At 41.4% G+C, this 17,685-nt stretch overlaps 1 protein-coding gene and 1 long non-coding RNA gene across 9 annotated transcripts; both read right to left on the bottom strand.

The window, feature by feature from the left end:
- Positions 1-2,014: 2,014 nt before the first annotated feature.
- On the bottom strand, positions 2,015-17,542 carry SPRING1 (SREBF pathway regulator in golgi 1). 8 transcript variants are annotated; one of them, XM_039868226.1, is made up of 5 exons: positions 17,335-17,540; positions 8,596-8,752; positions 4,913-5,064; positions 4,319-4,474; positions 2,015-2,513 (listed from the first exon to the last, which is right to left on the bottom strand). In XM_039868226.1, the coding sequence occupies exons 1-5, from the start codon at positions 17,446-17,448 to the stop codon at positions 2,430-2,432; spliced, it is 663 nt and encodes a 220-aa protein (XP_039724160.1). In that variant the 5' UTR covers positions 17,449-17,540; the 3' UTR covers positions 2,015-2,429. The 8 variants fall into 8 exon arrangements, with proteins under 8 accessions (XP_039724160.1, XP_039724162.1, XP_039724161.1 ...); XM_039868228.1 differs by having other exon boundaries at positions 4,361-4,474; positions 17,335-17,537; XM_039868227.1 differs by having other exon boundaries at positions 17,271-17,529.
- On the bottom strand, positions 14,489-16,797 carry LOC120606753 (uncharacterized). The gene is made up of 2 exons (XR_005653964.1): positions 16,159-16,797; positions 14,489-15,584 (listed from the first exon to the last, which is right to left on the bottom strand). It is a non-coding gene; the product is annotated as an uncharacterized LOC120606753 (long non-coding RNA).
- Positions 17,543-17,685: the final 143 nt, after the last annotated feature.

Here is a 17,685-nt window from a genome sequence, read left to right on the forward strand (position 1 = left end):
AAGGTGTTTTTGTCCCTTCTTTGATTTTCTCCTAAAATCCCAATGCATATTATACACTTTGCTGGGCTCTGCGCATAAAAAACTAAGACGACGTCCTCAGTTCTAGAAACCCACAGTCAAGGGAACCAGAAACAAACCAGGGATTAAAGAGCAGGTAAGGGTCCTGGGTTGAAAGGCTGGGGACCAAGGTCCTTAGGTGGCTTCATTATGTCATCTGCAGCACTGGGAGTTTCGAAAACAGTGAATACGCCCCTAATTGACTTAAGTACAAAAAACATATTCCAGGGCCAAATGAAAGTGACCTTTGGACTATCGACCCAATTTGGCTATTCATGCCACCTCTCTCCTCTTTCGGCCCGGACAACTGAAATCTATACACTCTCAGGGGGATGTTTACAGATGAGTCAGTGTTGGAGCTGGCAAGAGGCAGTGGGAAGGACAGTGGACCCAGAGCCCGAGATGAAGTTCTTGTTTTGGTTCTGTCGTTAAATCTCAGTGGGGACTCTGGGAAGTCACTTCATCTCCTACTATTGCCTCATCTAGGAGGTGAGAATACAAGCAAGCTTAATTCCTATCACGAGGGGGCAGATACTGTGTGTGAAAGCACTGAAAATGCAGTGTGCTAGTCAATATTCAAGTACAAAGTGAACAGGCAGGGACTAACCTCTGCTATAAACTCTTTCACATTAAATCTATTTTATATTGCTCAAGAGTTCAAATAAGTTCAAAGGAGAGGCTGATACCAGTGACAACTGACAGAAGGCAAACTCAAACATCATATTGAGTTACCAAAAAGGATGAGATGGTAAAACATCCGGTAACGCACGTTTCTTTCACATACAAAGTTTGACTTAGCACCGGTGAATACATAGAGAATCTGAAAAGTCCACTGCAACTGAATACATGTCTTGGGATCTAACATTCAACAACAATTGCCAGACAGTTTACTCTCCAAAAAAACTTATTTAGGGAAACAAACTACTTTGGGAAGTATAAGAATAGGAGGAAGTTATGGGAAATTACTACTACATACTGCAGAAACATAGTGGAAGGCAAACAGGGCCCAAAGAAAAAGCTCCACGAGAAAAACAAACGTTGAAAGCTGATTGTAAAACGAGTGCCCTGCTCCAAGGTCAACAACTCGAATGACCAAAAAAACACAAATGACCTTGCCCAAATCCGGGTCAGCGAATGACTCCAGCAAAGAGTTGTGAGTTAATGCAACTCCTGAGAGCAAGTACTATTAGAAAGAGTAGTACTATTGCTGATGATTAGCAAGAGTAGTACTATTCAAGAGGAGTATCTTGATCTGAGGACTGAATACTCTCGGCCTTGACCCAGAGAGTGTTGTGCTCAAAACATGAGGTGTGCCTAGAGCCCGTGGACCGGCAACCTGCGTGTCCGGTGTTCATTCACTCGTCCCACTGAGGGTAGATATGTCTCTTACAGTTCCTTGATAAAAACTTGCGTTTGCTTCTTCTTTGCAAATCAAAGGGAAACTAAACATGTGTACCTGTTACAACTCCTGAAGCTGAAGGCAATAAAGAACAACTGCTTATAGCCAGTTGCTAGATGTATCTCCATTGAGGTATCACCTTAGCACAGGGTTCCCACGACAGGAGAGGACAGGAGGCTGCTGGTGATTTTCCTGAGGCTCCCACTGGACCACGGCGAAGCAGACCGATCATGTCATAGGAAATGAGAACAAAATCCTCCAGGATGATAAGTCAGAATTTGTAGTTAAAATGGTGCTTGCACATAGGTATACGAGTCCCAAATCCCACTTGAAAAAAACCTAAGAGCACATGGTGCCAGCTGCTAGAAACTTGGCACCAGATTAAAATAGAGATCTTAGACAGTTCTAGGTGTCAGCGTATGGTGTTCAGGGCCCACTCCTGAAGATGCTGTTAAAACAAAACCAGAAGTAACTACCTTGAGAGAACATGCACGTTCTGAGAGGCCAAACATTTTAGTTGGGTGAAAGGATGATTTAACTCATGAAACTCACAATAAGAACAATAACAATTTCCTTGAATATATTCGACTGTCGAGGCAAGGCATTGTCCTATATAAAACATTTTAATTTTCCCACTACTCCAAAGAAATCCAATAAATAGCTTTACAGGGAAGGGCCCCGATGAGAACTGTGAGCGACCACAGATCCCAGAGCAGCTGCGATGGTCGAGGTGCTCAAAGCGCACGGTCGCCTGCAGTTCTGTCTTTTTCGAATGTGACCTGCTGGTGTTTCCAAGCTGCTTCACAGAACAGTCCCATCTGGTAAAGCTCGACGGGGAGTGAAGCCAAAGAGTACAACCCAAGAAGTGGTCAAGGCCAAGGTTTCCACACGACGCCTCTCTCTTCTTCCAGCGGAATAGCGCCCGCTGACGCCTGGCTTCGGGCGGCAAGTGCTTCAGCCGCGTGCGTGCCCATCACGCGGGGAAGAGCTCGGGAGGGCTCTCTCCGTAGCAGTACTTTGCTATGGGATCCCTATAGGTGTTCTCATGCTGTACGCTCTGTTGGCAAAAGGGAAGACAAGAGCTCGGTGAGAGAGAGCAGTCTCACACACCTCCCTCTCAGAGCTGTGAAAGTCAAGCGAGACAGCTGTCAGACACTCCCCGCAGGAGCCTGGCCGAGTCCATCTCCAAATGTCACTAACAGGCTCCGAGGCACTTTCTGGAACAAAGGCGAATGCACAACGCAGAATGCCAATGAAGAACATGAAAATGGACATAACATCACTGCATGACTGTTTCTTTTTATGTACATGAGTTTTTTAATGACCTTGCTGTGACCTGGGCAAATCAACTATTTTTTTTTCTCAAATTATTTTATTTTAGATTATGATCCAATGGATGTTTTGTATCGGACCCTGTGCTTCAGAGAAATTCAGTTGCTGGTACTGAACCCTGCAGAGATGGAGGAGATACACTTCAAATCACTTTCATAAAGTTTTACTTACCTCAAGGTTTGGCACATGAGCCAAATCCCACAATTCCATGCAAGCCTCATTTGGCAAGCAAAGGGGAAGCATGATTTAAAACAGACAATCATCCCGAGGGCTACTTTTTCAGCATTTTGTTTTCATACAGGTGACTTGAGTTTTTGGCTAGTTATTTGGCTATTAATTAGCCCGAGACCACTACTAAACATTTACATTGTAAGTATTAATCCAATTTACAGACATGCAGCCAAAAGCTTCTCTTTCTTGGGATACCACTATCAAAACAAATTGGCAACTGGGAAAGCTCTCAGTCCTTACAATAAAAAGACAAAGTCAGAAAGTTTAGCATCTTCCCTCACAATTGGAAATAACTCCTAGGTTTCATCAGTTAAAGAAAATATTTCCCCTTTTCTAGTGTTTCTCAGAATGAGAGAGAATCTGAATCAAAACGAATCAATTTCCTTTAAAGCCCATTCAAGTGGAAAGCTCTTCCAACAAAACAAGCCCATCAGGAATTTCTTCGTGTTTTCAAATGCTCATTATGACCCCTGAAACATTTACCCAATGATGCTGAATGCTCTAAGAGCAGACCAGAAACACAAAAAGCGGCGTAAAATAAAAAGGTGAACTACAGAAATCTGGCAAAAGGTACAAGAGTTCCAGAAAATGACAAATGAGTCAGTTACCTCAGACGAAGCCAGTACAATCTTGGAGACACCATGAATAGAAGCAAGAAGTGTGCTTGTATAACAAACACGTCCTGTGATTTTACAATGACAGCTCCGACAATTGCCCAACCACAAAAGCTGAGAGCTGAGGACATAGAGTGATGGAAAGCAAAAGACTTTCAGACGCTTTCAGCAGCAGATGCAATGTTTAGTGCCCAAAGAGCAAAGCATTTAATGACAGCATGTTAATAAATATTGAGAGCTTGACAACCTACACATTTATTTGTGCATTTTTAAACATCCACCTATCTCATCCCCTCGAGTCCTAAAATAAACCACAACTCTGTCCCAGAACAAATTACTACTTACTCTCAATGAGTGGATGCTACAAAGTCTTAGTCAAACTTCAGACAGAAGAACTCTCAGAAACTGGGCTATTAGGATTCCACGCAGACTTAAAAATAATTTTAAGCTTTCACTTAAAGTACAAATGTACCAATCAGATAGGGGAGATATAAGCTGATTAGACCTTGATTTAATATAAATATTTTACTTCCCTAACTTGTATAAATCTCATGCTGACACTCTTAAACGTTATCATTCCACCGAAGCCCCTTTTGAATCTCTTCTCCATTATCGCCCATATCATATATCATAGTCATATCTCCATTGTCATATTTTCAGTATTCTTTTAGCCCCTGACTCCTACCTGCCCATCTTCCAGCTTTCTAGAAACATCAAAGATTCTGACCTGGGATGAGGTCCGGCATTTAGCCAAACACAATTCAAAGTGATCTTCGACTGCCATGAAGAGGTTCTGGAATGCTACAGCTGCCCGGTTGAGGAAGCGTTCCAGGAGAAGTTGCTATGGAAACAAAAGTTAGTACCTGTAATAAATTCCAGACTCAGCAGCACAAGGTAACCTTGGGTATTTCTCCTAAACTAAGAGACTGCTAATGTGTGTGTGTGGGGGGGGGGGAGGGAGGGGGGGGGGGGGGGGGCGGAGGGAGGGGGCGGGAAGCAGGAATAGAGGGAGACAGCCAGCTCAAATGAACAAGAGCACTGGTATCTTATTCATTAGATATCTGATTAGCAATACAATGGCCCATTCTGCAAAAGAAATGTTCAAGTAACTGGGAACCAACTGCTTCCTTTCCTTATAGACACAGGCTACTACACAGCAGCAATATCTGACACCTACAAAGTTCCCTTCTAAGTTCTATTTTCAAGAGAATTCAACACTCATCATCAAATAAAGACAGAAAGACAAAAGCAGATGTAGAACAAGGAGCAATCTCCATACCTTGTTGGGCTGCAAGCAGCAGGAGACGCAATGCTCGTAAGCACCACAGCAGCCACTGGACAAGCAGCCATCACAGCAGTATTGCTTGGTGCCCGGGACGTTGACATTACAGCAGCCATTTGCCAGCAAATCCTTCCGTTCACAAACATATCCTGCAAGTCAGAGACTAACTTGAGTATAAAACCAGCAGTCCTCCCATCTCCCTAGCAGGGGTGATCTGGAAGCAGCAATAAATGCACTACACTCAAAAAAACCCAGAAAGACAGAATCTGGAGTCCAGAGCATTCTAAGCACCAGAGGCAGGAATCAGATACTGTGATGAGGGCTTGCTTCCCACATGTGGCTGTTCACAGGAAACACAGACTCCCATACATACCACAGGCAAGCTCCACACCCTCATCCACCCTGAACAGCCTGCTGGCATGTATCTGACTTAATCACCATGTCAAGTCGCGCCTGCGTTTTCCTGTCCTAACCAATGGAAGCCATTCTTTGATCTATGCCTGAAGAAAAATGTAATTTTTTTCTAACAAAAATCTGAAAATAAGAAAGACCAAGGCATTCATTCCCAAAAGTGAGATACTTCTAGATAAAAAAAAAAACAAAAAACAAAAAACAAGCAATACATCCCCTAACTCCCACTCTTCACAAATATTTTTTAAATGCTTGCCATTTATTTAGTAGTTTGGAGGATTTTGTAAAACAAAAGTAACCTTTGTAAATTGATTTAGGCTGTTTGTAAATATACATGCCAGGAATTCAATACCCCTCAACATGAGGGGAAGGAGTCCTCTAACACCCAAGGAAGGAACACCCTAATTCCCTTCACTCCCATAAACACATACACTCCCTCCAACCCAGTCAAGCCATGCTCAACCTTAAGGAAAGAATCTCTTTGCAGAAGCTAATTCATTGTTCAGAGCTGCTAAGGAGACATTTCTCTCTATCCTTCTGGGAGTGGGAAAGAAAAATGTGAGAATAAGTGCATGAGGGACACCACTTGGCCCTTGGGAAAACTCCCAGGTGTACAAACGAGCTCACAGGTGCACACACGAGCCCACAGGTGCAGAGCAGCTGTTCCGAGATCATTCCATTCCAAATACCCCAGCTTCTTAATCCTCAGAGAAAGAGATCTGGTGAAGTATAAGGTTGTTTTCAGAAACTAGTCTGGAAAACAAAGACTGTATCAAAGCAGGGGGCACCAGTAAAACAATGGAAGAGCGTAAAAGAGCCCTCGCTTCCACTTAGAAAACTGGGGCTTACCTGGTGCTTTCTGTCATTTTAACCATGACATTCTATCTTCTGAATTGAGAGGATGATTCTAATGCCATCATAAATGCTTCTGGGATTCTAACTATTCTTACTCATTTTCCTCACAGAGATTATAAATAAGCAACTTAAAAAAACGAGCACATTTCTCAAAATTCTGCCCAAAATGATAAACACACAGTAATCTCACCACTTCTGTGACAGGAAGATGTAAAATATAATGTGACCTAAACTCCACTTGTGGAAATTATCTTTCTGTCCTTTCCTCATTTCCACAATAAAGGTGTCAGCATCTCAGGCATTCTTTTTCTCCCCAGTGCTAACTGCCAGGAGCCTTGAAAACACAGGTCTTCTTAATTTCCGGTGAAAGAAAGCTCATCAAGATTTCACCTTTTACATCATAAATCTATTGATGCAAACATCATTTCCAACAAGGAGCCCTATAAGATCACAACAGCAGAGTGTGTTGCTAGTGACCGAAAAATTAACTTCTAACCTTTGAAAATTCTGTAATTCTAATTGGTTATTTAATAACTTGTTACCCTGGCAATATTTGTGGTGGCATCTGCTTGCTAAAGAGCACAAGTTCCTATAAGTTTTCTTTATTAAACTGCTTGCTTCTCTCTTTTCCCACATTCATGGAGGTAAAATAAAACCTATGGCTCTTGAATTTTTATTGATTCTTGGAACATTTTACTTAAATCTGAGAGTCTTTGTCTCACTTGAGCTAATTAGAGGAAAATTATTCTTTCGCTAGCTATGTATGACACAATGACAAATTGTCATTCATAATCTAATATTAAATATTAAGCCAAGGCATAACATTTCATATTTTCTGAGTATCATACAAATAAAGCAGTCTATAAAAAAAAAAAAATCAACACTGAACTCCAAGTTCAGTCCTACTCAAAGGTCTGCCTGCTGACTGGTTGTATTATCTTGTGGAAGTAATGTCCCTTTGCCAAACTTACTCTGTTTAAAAAAAAAAAAAAAAAAAAAAAAAACAGGTTATCTGCAATATTATTTGCCTTTTCAATGTAAGCTTAAAAACAGAGCTTGGCACTGGCATCACTGCTGAGTTTTCAGTGCATTTTTGTGCAAAATTTTCCAGTTCTTTTACCCTAAGTGGGTGGTTTTCCTCCGAGTCTTCTTTCAAATAATCTCATCTGGTCTCATGCCTTTGAGATCTTTTTGAAAAACTTTTTTTTTTAATTTGCTGGGAATGTAAACTTAAAAAAAAAAAACAATTGTGCACTGTAGTTTACATTTCAAAGACAGCGTGTCTTCATTTCCTTCAGCTTCAAGTATAGATGAAGATTCTAATTCAAGGTCACCTATCAGTTTCAGCACCATTACGTTCATAATTTATTTGTTCTGAGACTCTGGAATAGAGTAAAATTTACTCTTGGAAACAAATCAACCAACCCGATAATTTGCAAAAGACCCGTTGGGGGAAAAAAAATCTGTAAAACAATCAGGGAACTCTGAAAACTGTTTGGATAGTTGACATTAAGGAAAAGTGTTACTTTTGGAGGGTGATAGTAGTATCCTATTTATGGTGTACAAAAGAGTCCTTGCCATCTTGGGCAAGTTTCTTAACCTCTCGGTGCCTGTGTTTTCACCTACAAAGTGACAATACCGTCATAGGTATTCTAGCAATATCTACACCTCATAGGACTGTCACAGAAATCAACTGAGATTTTCAAGGAGAACTTTAACCTAGTGCCCAGCACACAGCAGGCGCTCAACGAATGCAGGCTGGGGATTAGTGGGAGCTTCTCTTTGAGAAGGCTGAGCCAGTCTTAAAGTGGTAAGAACCTCAGCAGTTGTCTAATCACACTACCTCACCAGCACAGGAATCACCTTTCTTACTAAAAGGAAGTGAGAAAACTCTGAGAGAAAGCACCAACTCAGACAGATATTTAACTGTACAAGTTAACATTCTGGATGCGTTTATATAATTCATTCAAGGTTGTTCAGTCAGTCAGTCAACAAGTGCATTTCCTAAGTGCCAACACTATGTGGGTATCATTCAAGACACCAAGGAGGAAAATTGAACTCCTAGCCTACAGAGTTCACCAAGATAAGAAGAAAAGATTGGCAAGATCTGAAAATCCTGGGGCTACGAAGAGATTGGCAGGAAGAAGCATAGGGGCTAACACATGACAAAATCCTAAAACTATATGTTGCAGGCACAAGGAACTTCAGAGTTAGAATTATCAAACCAAGCTTCTCTGACATGGAGGAAAACCTTCAACAATGAGTAAGGTATGAAAGACAAAGAAGATGTGAGAAATGTTGGAAAAGAGCAAGAAGGGAAAAGACATTGTATAAAATCCCTATTAAAAAAAAAAATCTAGGAATGGTCACCTGGAGTATTTCGGACTGCAGGAAAAGGAGGAAGACAGTCTTACCCAGTTCGTCGGTGATGAGGTGCTTCCCTTGAATGGAGTTCCGGCACTGGTTGCTAGGCCGACTGCTATTGCCCAAGTTAAATTGCACTTTCCACAGAATGGGCTGATCATGGTCTTGAACTTGGAGGAGATTCCGATCTCTCACTGCCCTCTCCTCCTACAAAAAGACCATTAATGATAAGGTTAAAGTACCATTTCTTGCGTTTTCACCAATTTTTCATAGAAACTACAGCGACAGGATAGAAACAATACAAAAAAAAAACTTGTACAAGAACCTGCACTCCCCTGGTATAAGCAAAGTCTAAGCCAAAGTCATAAAATAAAATGTGTAAAGAAAAAAAAAAAAACCTGTAGGGAAAGAAATTAAAGCTATGCTTCAAAACTGGAGTACTTACATGAATGTCCCTGGATTACGTGTGCATTATAATGTGTATAGAAGTGTTAATTTTGTGAAAAAATTTGGAGGACGTTTACTTCCTCTTTCTGACGTTTAACATATTTTTGATATTAAAACAAATATGCTATAGAAGAAACTTCAAATAAATTCTGCAACTCATTTCGGACAATACCCGGACACGTCTAGAGTACAAGGTCATTTTCCTTAGCAGTTACAAGTACTTCAGTGGTAAATTTAAGGGAATACTGAATTAGGAGGTTGATTTTAGGGGCAAGAAGAAGCATGTCAACTTGCTAAATTCTATGATAAAATACTGAGTACGTAATCCTTACAACATACCTTTCTTTACAAAAGACGTCCTTGCCAGTCAGCCCTTTACCTAGACATGCAAAGTGAGGAGATGCTCTAAAGGCAAGAGTTTAGACCTTTTCCCCTAGTCTCCACGCTGTGGTGGAGCTTTCAAATTTACTTTTCCTACACTGAACTACTAAAGAAACTAAGGAGACCTTGAAGGTGCCCAAGTGCCAGAAAACAAACCACGCATGAGGCAGCCACCTTCAGAATTCTTCAACCTATTGTTGGAGGAAGAAACAATTACAAAGACTCCCTCCTAAAGGCTTTTTATATACTTTTAACATTCTATCATTTTAATAGAGTTCTGTGGCTTTTACCATTAAGAATATTATTAACCAAAGTTACCTCAATAAGTTTAATTTAAAAATTAATTTAAAAAACGATCTGTCCTGTGTCGCTATTTGAGCAAATGGGACTAACCTTGAAAGTTTGATGGCAAACTTCCAATGATGGAAAGGAGCTTTATAGTTACTATGATTTCTTTAGGAAAGTAATCTGGAAAGAGTTTATTATTACTTAAAAAGACATATCCACACACAGTTTGGCCCAGAAAACACATTTTTAAGGTCTATCTGATAGGAAGCACCAATGTGTAAGGATGTACCAGGATGTTAACTACAACACTGTTCATATGGTAGGAAAACCCTGGAAACCCAAAAACGGAGAAGAGATTGAAGAAACACCGGTATAGCTGTGGCTATTATAGCTATGGCTATTACCCCAAGACCCTACCCCTAAAACCTGGATATGTATTCATCTAGAGTAGCAGTTCTTGCACGTTAGATTATGTAGGAGCCTTAAAACAAATTCTGACTCCTGAGCCCAACTCCAGACTAGACTGAGTAAAAATCTCTGTGGATGAGACCTGGTAATCAATATTTTTAAAAGCACTGGATGATTTCAATATACAGACAAGGCTGTAGACCACCGGATGGCCATGGTACATTATTAAGTGAAAAAAGCAAGTTATAAAGTAATACGCATATTATCGCACATTATATTATGATAATTATAATAATCTACAAATATAGGTTTGTAAGAGCTGAGATAAAGGTACAGAAAGGTATACTACAGATTATCGACATAGAAGAGACAGAAGTGATTATTAACAGTTTTTATCATCTTTGGAATATTTTCATTTTTAACATGAAATGATAAACATTATTAAAAACATGGTTATTAACAATAGGAAACAGTAAGTGAGCGATCTACGAGAACTCTGTACTATCCTTGAAACTTTTCTGTAAATCTAATTATTCTAAAATAAGCTTATTAAAAAAAACATGATTACCAACATTTAAGATAAAAATTGCCCCCAATCTCATCACTTAAAGCTATATCTATTTTTGCATATTAACATCTAGCCTTTGACCCTGCCTGGCATTTATACTTACAAACGAGGATGCTTTGCATTCAGTGCTTCTTGACACTAATTGGATGATAAACCATTCAAATACCTACATTATCTTGAGAATCACATTTTCAAAGCTATCTAATAATTCATCATGTTGCTGTGCCATAATTTAGTAAATACATCCTCTACACATCAACATTTAGCCCATCCCAGGTTTTTGTTATAGATAGTACTATAATGAAATTACAGAATTTTTGTTTATTCTCTTGAAAAATTTGTAGTAGTAATTATTACTAGAAATAGTCAATGCTATACAGTGTCGAATAACTTCCAAAAGTTATACAGACCATTTGTAATATTACCAGCATTTACATAACAGGTTCACAATTTTTCCACGACTGCACGGGACTGGATTTTGTTCTTTAGTTTACTAATGTAAAGCAGTCCTTCAAGGTGGCTTTCATTTCTGTTCTGCCCCTCCTTTTTGTTTCTTTTAAAAGAAAGAACTGGCACTAGCAGGAACAGGATGGGTTATACAAAAACAACATCTGTGTTCCTAGGTTGGTGCAAGAAGAGGAGCTAAGTGCAGAAGCCTTGGGAATATGGGACAAATCACTTAGGTGCACACTGCTTAACTACCTATAAATTCATACTCCTCTGGTCTGCTGGGACCTATCAGTTAACTGCATAATAGAGCTATGTGCAAACTAAACTGTGTGTCAAATGTTACCCTAGATAAATTAATAGCCGTAAAGACTGTTAAGAGGCTGGTCAAAGTACAGTAAACTGGATCTCACAAAAAGGTTAAAAATGCTCATTACTCTCAAGCTATCCTGTTATTTTTCCTGGCGGGGAGGGGAGGGGACAAGAGTTCATGGGCAAGTGTATCCCAGAAGGACCTCTTCCACATTCCTGGTAAACAGGAAGGCAATTCTCCCAGCACTTGAACTTGTTTTCAAACATGAATATTCAAGATTTCGCCAAAAGGACTAAATAAGACTTGTACAATCAAAAAAGATTGTACAGGATTGTGTAAGACAGCAAATATAATGAATAAGCACATGTTCACTTGTGTGAAAGTCCAGTCTTGCAAAGGGCGTGGCGAACGGGCACTTATGGGATTCCTTCATTGGATGGGTGGTTTGAAACCTTTCCCAAACAGTTCCACCTCTCCTATTATGTTGTCTCAATTTTAAGCATCCTTATGTGTGTGTGTATATGTACATATATAAGTATATACATTTTCATTTGAGACTCATTCAAAGGTATCAAAATCTCACAATGCATTAAGGAAACAGACAAAGGTAGTCAGGTTCTCTTCTCAAAAAACCTTCAGAGCAGTTGATAAAGAGGCATCAGAAATCAATGCAATCAGCCATGACAGATGTCCAAGCAGGCTACACTGCGGTACAAAGGAAAGAGCAGAACCAAAAGGAGCACAAACATACGTGAGAACTTCTTCATAAATTGTAAAGAGCTACAGGAATGTTTTTATTACTAATATATGTTAGCCTCTCATTTTAAAAGAGATACATTAATAACTGTCTTGTCTATTTTTCTGTTTAAGAACACTTAAACAGAAAGCACTGTCATTAAAAGATTTACTTATGATTCTCAAAATAAATAATAAAAAAATAAAGAAAAGAAAAAAGGGATACAGGCCAGAGAGCATCCAAAATGGCTAATATTTGGGGAATGGTTAAGTGCAGCCTATTCATGGAAAATTTGTTATAAAAAATTGTACTTATAAAGAGCTCTTAAAGATGGGGGAAATGCATATATGTTAAGTGAAGAAACAGTATGCCCCAATTATATTTTAAAATGTGAAAAATGAAGGGAGAAAATATGCCCAAATACCATCAGTGAATCCCTCTGGTTGATGAGATTACGGGTAACTGTTTTCCTCCTCTACCTTGCGTAGAACTTTACAAACTTTCTGAAAATATGTATGTACTTTGATCAGTGAGAAACAAAAACCAGATAAGCAACTTTCTCTTTATTCCACTTTAGACAGTATTTAAGTTGGTACCAATTTACATACTTAAGGTTGAAAATGTTAATATATATTTAAAGAATTATGCAAATAGCACTGAGAGGTCAGGAATCGCACCACTTGAACAAATGCGAGAACACGTATTCACACGGGAGGACCACTAAGGCCTCATCTGACTCTAAGACTGGGATTTCTGTAATCTCAGCTCATCTGCCCACCTTGCTGCTCTAGCATAGCATCTTGTTGTTTCTTCATATCATAAATCACTAAATAACTGCTTATTTGCCATTTCTGCCCCTTATCCCTCAACAGAGTAGAGGCTCTTAGAGAGAAAGGCTTTATCCGCTTTTCGCCTGACTGTATGTCCATCTTCTTGCAGCCAGTGCCTGGCACACAGCTGAAGTTCATTAAACATTTGTTAAATAAATGTACCCAAGTCACCTGGCATCACTCACTATTCCCAATCCTCTCCCCCAATGGTATCCCCGCAATGTCACTAATTTCTCCTGCACTTCCATCTCCACAATACGACCTATCCCCTAAAGCATTAATTAACATGAAAACCAAAGAAAAGAAGAATTCCGAGCAGTAGAGGATAATCAACTATTCTCTAGGCAAAAAGCACCGCTTCTGCTCTATGAGTTCATGGTCTCACTGAAGCAGAGCTCGGGATCATGGGGAGCACTGAAGTTTTTCATAGCCGCTTCTCCATTAATCCTAAACCCCTCCCTCACCCCATGCCCCACATTACCATCTCCATTTTAAAGATGAAGAACCTGAGGCTAGGCAAAATGAAGCGAGCTCACCTCCAGTAACCCAGCTCCTGAGTGGTAAGCGACCAAAAACTGCAGCAGAGAGCAGAGCAGAAGCAGCGCACTCGAATGCATGTGAACACCAGACAGAATGGGCTCCAAGTTTTTGGTCCCAAGGATCTTTTTATACTCTTAAAATTTATGTAGGATCCCAACGTGTGGGGTTTTGAGCATTATGGCTATTGATATTTTTCATATTGGAAATTAAAACAAATTCTTAAAATATCTGTTTTCAATAAATTATTCATTTACTAAAAATGAACCCACTATTTGCCAACATTTTTTTATGAAAAAATATTTTTCAAAACAAAAAAAATTTCGTGGGAAGAGGAAATGTTTTACATTTCTGTAAATCTTTTAAATGTCTGATTTAACAGAAGATAGCTGGATTCACCTATCTCCCTCTGCATTCGAGGTGTCGCAGTATTTTGTTCGAGAGGAAGAAAATCTACCTCTCGCAGATGTGTAGTTGGAAATGGGATAAGTATTTTAATGACTTTAGCAGATAATCATGGATAATCTTCTTTGACACTACATCAGAACTTGACAAGTATGGCTTCTTAAAAGTTCACTGCAAATGGTGCAACTACTTTAGAAAAGTCTGGCAGTTCCTCAAAACGTTAAACATACAGTCAGCGTATGGCCCATCAATTCTACTCCTAGGACCAAACCCAAGAGAACTGAAAACATATCTCCAAACAAAACCTTGTACACCAATGTTCATAGAATAGCATTTGGCTATTCATAATAGCCAAAGGTGGAAATAACCCAAGTGTCCATCAACTGAGAAATGGAAAAACAAAATGTGGTAGATGCATACAATAGAATATTATTCAGACATAAAAATGAAGTACTCTCTTCCCATAAGCAGCCTCAGGCAACCTCTGAAAATGGTTTGCTATTCACTTGACCCAGAAAACCCCACAAAATCACGCAAATCAAGAGGTTCAAATCTTCATGTTCACGTTATGAACACCAGAACACTCGTGAAACTGCCCAGGCCATCAAGGGTATGCATATCCGAAAAGCCACCAAGTATCTGAAGGATGTTACTTTACAGAAGCGATGTGTGCCATTCCATCTTTACAATGGTAGAGTTGGTAGGTGTACTCAGGCCAAACAATGGGGCTGAACACAGGGTCGGCGGCTTAAAAAGAGTGCTGAATTCTTGCTGCAATGCTTAAAAATGCAGAGAGTAATGCAGAACTTAAGGGTTTAGATGTAGATTCTCTGGTAATTGAGCACATCCAGGTGAACAAAGCTGCCAAGATGCGGTGCAGAACTTAACAGAGCTCATGGGCGGATTAACCCCTCCATGAGCAACCCCTGACACACTGAGATGATCCTCACTGAAAAAGAGCAAATTGTTCCTAAACCAGAAGAGGAGGTTGCACAGAACAAAAAGATATCCCAGAAGAAACTGAAGAAACAAAAACTTATGGCCTGGGAGTAAATTTAGCATCAAATAAATGCTAATAAAAGTTAAAAAAAAAAAAAAGTATTAACACATGCTGTAACATGAATGAAACCTGAAAACACTGGCCTCTAACTGAAAGAAGACACAGAAGACCACATATTGTATAGTTCCATTTATATAAAATGTCCATCGAGACAGACAAGGTTGACTATTAGTTGCCAGGGGCTGACTGGCGGGGATAGAAAAATTATAGCTAAAGTGTTCCTTGGGCTATGGGGAACTCAGATCAAGAGAAATTTACAAAACAAAAATTCTGCCAACAGTTTTGGGGAAATCACAATCATCAACCTCCCTCAAAAAAAAAAAAAAAAACGATTATGGTCATAAGTCACAGGTTTTTGAAAAAGACACACTGAAAAAAAATGAACAATGTGCACTGGAGTCCTTAAAAGGTGGTGGTAGAGGTCACAGAGAGCATCAGCATCTGACTCAAGATATGAAAAATTAGAAGTGTGCCAGACTGAGAAGAAAGGAAAAGTCATCCCAATAAAAAGACTCACTCGTTTGTTCCAATATTTGACTGCCCATGAAGTACCTGGAAGAATTCTAGGGGCTGGAATTCAATAAATAACACAGTTTTCTGTTCTCAAGAAAATTACCTTCTAGGAGAGAGAGAGGAAACAGATAAACAAGTAAATGAACAAGAAATATTCAGTTCCTACCACAAAGAAAATAAAACAGGTATCTGGGCAAGAAACTGAAGTAACTTGAATTGTGTCACCCAGCGTGGCCTGAGGCAGTAAGTTAGCCTGACCTGAAGTGACAGAAAATAGTCACCCTGATCCTGGAACAGTCTGGAGTTTATCTGAATGCAGTAGGAACCCAGAGAAGAATTATACACGGGAGAGGGTCATGACTGACTTTTTAAAAATTATCACCCTGCTGGGTAGAGAACTGACTGTAGAACAAGGATACAAGGACCTGTTGGAGGTGTGGTCCAGATAAGAGACGAAAGTAGGTTGACTTAGGGTGGCAGCAGTGACAACTGGGAGACATGAACTGATTCAGAATACACTGTGGAGACAGAAGATACAAGATTCTGGAGTGTTCAGGACAGGTTTAGGCTGGAGTTATGAATTGGGATCCCAAGAGGGATCCCCAGCAGTGCCCACCTGTCCGGACACAGCGGCACTTAACCAATACAGCTGGTACTTAACCAATGATACCAGAGATCACCTGGGTCAGGCTGGGAGGAAGGCAGATGTCTGAGACCTGGCTCACAACATTCAGAGGTCCACCAGACAGAGAAAGGACAACACAAGACCATGAGACGTTGTCTGTGAGGTGGCAGAAAACACAAGTCCTGGCAGCACTTAGTTCACATGAATGTCACCAACACATCCCAGTCAATAAAAAAAGCTTACATCACCCAGCCTCTCTGTTTGCCTAAGAGGTAAGATAGAGTTCCCTATCTTTCCTTTTGGCAGCTCCCCTGCCAATTTGCTAAAACAAGGATGACCATTTACTTTCTTTTCTGTTCATTGATATATTTTATTTACAGACCTGACCCTAAAGGGTAAAAAAGGGAGCTTTTAATAAATACAAGACAATAGAATAGCATACACCAGGGTTGTCCTGGGGTTTCTGTCCTTGAGTATGTCCACGTGTATGTCCATCTTTTCTAAAAAACCCAAACGCTCAAGCTGGACTAACTACTGCTTTTGGGTAACGTTTCCCACCAAACCACTGTCTTTTCTCTCGAGTTCTCACACAGAAGAAAAACTAAGGGCGTGAGGAAATTAAAAGAAAATTCCACGTGCAACCAAGTTACGCACGGAAAGGGCACCTCGTGGGTCCTATCGAGTCTCAGGTGCGCCCCTGAACTACACCAAGGCCAGCGCCGGCCTCGGAGCTCGGCGGCTTACTGACCCAACCATCTCCGCCTCTGGCGTCTCGCTTTCCCGGCTGTCTAACAGGGACACCAGCCCCCAAGAATGATGCAGCGAGGCTAAAGTGAGAAATGCACACCCCGACTCAGCACGGGACCTGGCAGGTAGAAAGCACGTAAGGGCAGTGAGGGTAATAACCACCACAGTGTAAGGGACCACGGCACTGGGTTCGATTTCCAGCTCTGCCCCAGGCCTAGGCGCGCCTTCTCGCCAAGGCACCAACGTAAAGGGGCACCTCCGCCCGTCCTCAGTCCCGGGACAGCAGTGCCCACCTGTCCGGACACAGCGGCAGCGCGGCTGCAGTGGCAACTCCCCCACCCCGGGGGAAGCCGGCTAGCCAGGAGAGCTGCCTGAGGCGCCCGGAGCAAACGCGGGACGGCGGGGCGGGCGGCCACTGACCTGCTTGAAGGTGCTGGTGAGGAAGTAGACGAGCGAGAGCCCGAAGACCAGGGCGAGCACCCACCTCTTCCGCAGGAGCCGGCGCCACACCATGGCCGCCAGGTTCACCATGCCGGCACGCACGCGGGGCGCGGCGGCCGGGGCGCGGAGCGGGGCAGGCCCGGGACCCGGGCTGCATGGCCCCTACGCGGCCGGCAGCCGCATCCCTGACGCCGGGAGCCGGCCCCGCGGCCCTCAGCCCAACCAGCTCCCGTCAGCTAACCCGCGCCACGTGACCGCGCTCTAGGTCCCGCCTCCACTCCCCCTGCGTCACCGGCCGACCTCGCTCGGCCTCATCGCCATTGGTCCCTGAGGAGAGACGGCTTTCTATTGGCTGAGGCCCGGGAAAGGGGCGGGCAATCATGTGCTTGCGGCG

Source organism: Pteropus medius, unplaced genomic scaffold (assembly GCF_902729225.1).
Source record: "Pteropus medius unplaced genomic scaffold, Ma_sr-lr_union100, whole genome shotgun sequence".
In the NCBI taxonomy this organism is placed as follows: Eukaryota; Metazoa; Chordata; class Mammalia; order Chiroptera; family Pteropodidae; genus Pteropus; species Pteropus medius.